General features: G+C 37.2%; 1 protein-coding gene across 1 annotated transcript; it reads right to left on the bottom strand.

Annotated features, from left to right (window-relative positions):
• Positions 1-319: 319 nt before the first annotated feature.
• LOC116170840 (retinol-binding protein pinta-like) lies at positions 320-2,400 on the bottom strand. Its single transcript, XM_031487368.1, has 7 exons — positions 2,189-2,400; positions 2,043-2,127; positions 1,365-1,513; positions 1,157-1,316; positions 734-1,106; positions 565-673; positions 320-517 (listed from the first exon to the last, which is right to left on the bottom strand). Exons 3-7 carry the CDS (start codon positions 1,498-1,500, stop codon positions 366-368), a joined length of 930 nt encoding a protein of 309 aa, XP_031343228.1. The 5' UTR covers positions 1,501-1,513; positions 2,043-2,127; positions 2,189-2,400; the 3' UTR covers positions 320-365.
• Between the last annotated feature and the right edge of the window lie 1,195 nt (positions 2,401-3,595).

Below are 3,595 nucleotides of genomic sequence, written 5' to 3' on the forward strand. Positions count from 1 at the left end.
AGCTGAAATCAGTCTCAAACAAAATAGTACCCACGCTACATTTGACAATGGCTTTTTCCATTATATTATATTAACTAGATTTTCCCCCCGCGACTTCGTATGCCAAATATTGACGGATATATGATCACAGAGACCCAGCATGTATCTATAGCGGTACACGAAATAGCAGAGTGCTACATCAATGAAAAAGGAGTTTTAAAAAAAATTTATAATCCGATGGGACCAATGCTAAACCATCCGGAGGCACACACAGACACGTAAAAAAACTTTCATCAAAATCCGTCTAGCTGTCTAAGAGGAGTTCAGTTACAATAACACGTACAGAACCATTTTATATTATATAAAGACATGAAATGTGTATTTTGCTAATCGATTAACAACTGCCTAAACGATCCTTCTAAACCATACAAATCCGAGTTTGTCTTTGGCAACCCTATCCTTAAACTTTCATCGGTCCTAAATTCTTCATCCTCAAGAAAAAAATCTCTGTGACTTTCGATTTTGTCTTTCCATATCTCTGCGGGAAAATTGAATTGGCCCTTTGAAGTGCACGGAAAATCTTACCTGTTAGTTTCTTCACCGACCCATTTGTTCCACCGTACTCTTCCGGCAAAAGATGTAGTGGTATTTTCTTGTGCAGTTCTTGAAAATTTGCCTCGCTGAAGAGAGACACCTGAACAAATCTTTCGCTATTAAAATTTGGTATGGGTAACGATGTAGTTGTGACACCTACCCTTTCGTTTATCTTTTTGGACAAGAAGCCTCTTCCAAGATTAAATGCAGATTCCAGTATCTTCGGACAACTCGTAATGTATATCCCAGTGACACGCAGCGGAAATGCTTCGTCTATGACGCGCGCATATTTGCCGAAGAAGGCCGGTGTTAATTCTCCTATATATTTAACAGGAAAATCTTTACAATTTGTCCAGTTTGTAATACCGGCGACAACCGCGTAGTCATCCTCACGCAACAGAATATCTGAAAGCATTCCTCCCACTTTCAATATATTTTTTAAGGACATTATATCGGGATTTAGATTATTACTGTAATTGTACAATATAATCCGGGAGCTTCGATCGGTAGGTTTTGGTAAAGGAAGTATAGCGCTAAAATCGAGAAATGCATAACGAGGCTACTAATAGTCTACAAAAGTTACCCAGCTTTTAGCACTGCTTGTATTTCTGGTAAAAAGGGATCTCTGTTGGTAAACATTTCTCGTGCAAGTGTCTTAATTGTAAAATACTCATCGACACGTCTTTTTGTCAGTTCCATACTGAATTTGCTCAGACGAAGAAGTGATAGCAATAAATTATCGTCTAAAAATGATGCGAGCTATATCAAACAACATGTTGCGGTTGCCTTACCAATGTTTACCGGAAGATGGGGTTGTTCCCTCATCCAGTTCCGAATGTATATCATGTCATCCGGAACTCTCTTCGGTACTTCATGTAATTCAGTTTCGGATATCCGTGCTAGTTCTTCAACAAGCGGACGTGCCATTTTGTACTAGATACTACAATAGTTATTTATTATTATAACTTTCACGAGATGGATAGTTTACGTTTATCGTCGTGTATATTACAAAACTTTATTTTATAGCAGGAGCCATATAAATGATTGTAAGGCTTCTGACAATTCTGAATTTAATTTAGGGACGTCAAAAACAGCAAGCTTAGGTTCTGCAGTCGCGATAGTTTCCATAGAAACAGAATTGTCATATATTCTGAACGTCATTTTATATCGTGCATTTCAAATAAGAATGACAGATGTCATTAGAACGCACAGTCATCTGTTTCACTTTATCTACCGTTACGGTTAAAGTGATCACTTTATCTATCCTTACAGTTAAAGAACGGCTTAGCCTACTCATTCAAACCTATTAAAAGGTCTTTTTAACATACACTATAAAATAAAGGAATTTTACAATTCCAGCTCCTCACACAATTGTGGTAATGTGCTACATTGACAAAATCACGATAAATGTTTTTAGTTAAGTCGTTGAGGCAATCACTCAACGGTTAAATAAACAAGGTTAAGGTTACCTTTGATAGGCGCTGCTCGAGCGTTGGTATCTGCATACAGCAATCCAATCGACTTTCATAAAACTGCTCTCATGGGTTGGTGTAACTAGATTTTTAACAGACATATTAATTTATGCCTTTCGTACTCGCAGAAATAATTAACGGACTTCGGTATCCATGCAAAGTTCAAAGTCTTTGAAAACGAGGACGTTGTTTATATTATAACATGAACTGTCGAAAACTCTATACGCCTTAAGCACGAGTCTGTAATAAACTTGGTCACTGGAAGGGGTATCTGCTTTGGGAGTTAATTTCGGATCTAAAAAACATCCAACTAATTACTGGTATCAACAAGCCTTCATTCACAACAAAGATTTACGACCAGGTAGCGCCCATATTGTTTCTGGCTAGTACCTACTCAGTCTTCATAGCATTTGTTTGCTGCACCAGTACATAGCTATAAAGGTTCGCAGTAAATGTTCTATACTATACCAACGTTTTAGTATGACTTATTTTGAGCTAAATAGAAAAGTGTTAGACACACGGTATACTAGGTGTAATAATAATGACTCTTCAAATAAAATGTACATTTTATTGGATGGTAATTAATTAATTAATTTGAATTTAATGGTTGAAACCCAAGACAAAGTTCAGGAATACATTTACACATTCATGAATAAATCCATCAAATGGAGCCACATCTGTTTGAAAAGATATACATGGTTTCCCGCAAGGAAAGGGACAAAATAGTGCAGCGGAGAGAGCCGCGAAATCGTTCAAAAAATTTTTTCGGAGTAGAAAGAATTGGGACCCACGCCATTTTGTTCAGAAATGTTTGAACCTTCAGAATCCCGCTTTACGACATTTTCCCGTGGTCCTGACAAAAGTTATAGGCCGCTAAAGTTGAACTTTACTCATTTTCGCGCGCGCGACTAGACCACCGAAAGTATTTATTTTCTCCGCAACTAAGCTACAGACAAGGTAGGTAAATATGAATGCTTTAGATTCTGCTATAAATGTACTTTCATTTTACAAAAGGAATTATTGATGTATATCGCTTAGTTGCTGAGAAAATAAATACTTTCGGTGGCATACTTTCGGTGGCCTAGTCGCGCGCGCGAAAATGAGTAAAGTTCAACTTTAGCGGCCTATAACTTTTGTCATGACCACGGGAAAATGTCGTAAAGCGAGATTCTGAAGGTTCAAACATTTCTGAACAAAATGGTGTGGGTCCCAATTCTTTCTACTCCGAAAAAAAAAACTACCTCAAATAAGCGAGTTAGCGCCGGTTCTCCGCTGCACTAAAATGTTACTGCGTGTTCCTTATGTGCATTCGAGTCGAAAATGTCCTATGAACATGCGTCGTGCAAATGCGTTTCGAAAGCAGGAGGATATGTAGAAAAATAACCTATAATTGTTTTTTTAAATGTATAATAAAAAAAATATTAAAAATAAAGTCTTGCAAATTTGATTCACCCTCCTATTTATATCACAGAGATACACAACACAACGTACTTCAATTACGTTAATATGCAAGAAATGCTGATGATTTGGCGTTTTGCTTCCTAGTAGTC

Source organism: Photinus pyralis, unplaced genomic scaffold (assembly GCF_008802855.1).
Source record: "Photinus pyralis isolate 1611_PpyrPB1 unplaced genomic scaffold, Ppyr1.3 Ppyr1.4_LG5, whole genome shotgun sequence".
Lineage (NCBI taxonomy): Eukaryota > Metazoa > Arthropoda > Insecta > Coleoptera > Lampyridae > Photinus > Photinus pyralis.

Bases quoted from the DNA above. Each gene is read 5' to 3' on its own strand.
- LOC116170840 (XM_031487368.1), bottom strand. From the start codon at position 1,500: ATGGCACGTCCGCTTGTTGAAGAACTAGCACGGATATCCGAAACTGAA. The intron at 1,317-1,364 runs GTAAGGCAACCG...CATCATTTTTAG, and splicing joins CCATCTTCCGGTAAACATTG to ACGATAATTTATTGCTATCA. The intron at 674-733 runs GTAGGTGTCACA...AGATTTGTTCAG, and splicing joins CCAAAAAGATAAACGAAAGG to GTGTCTCTCTTCAGCGAGGC.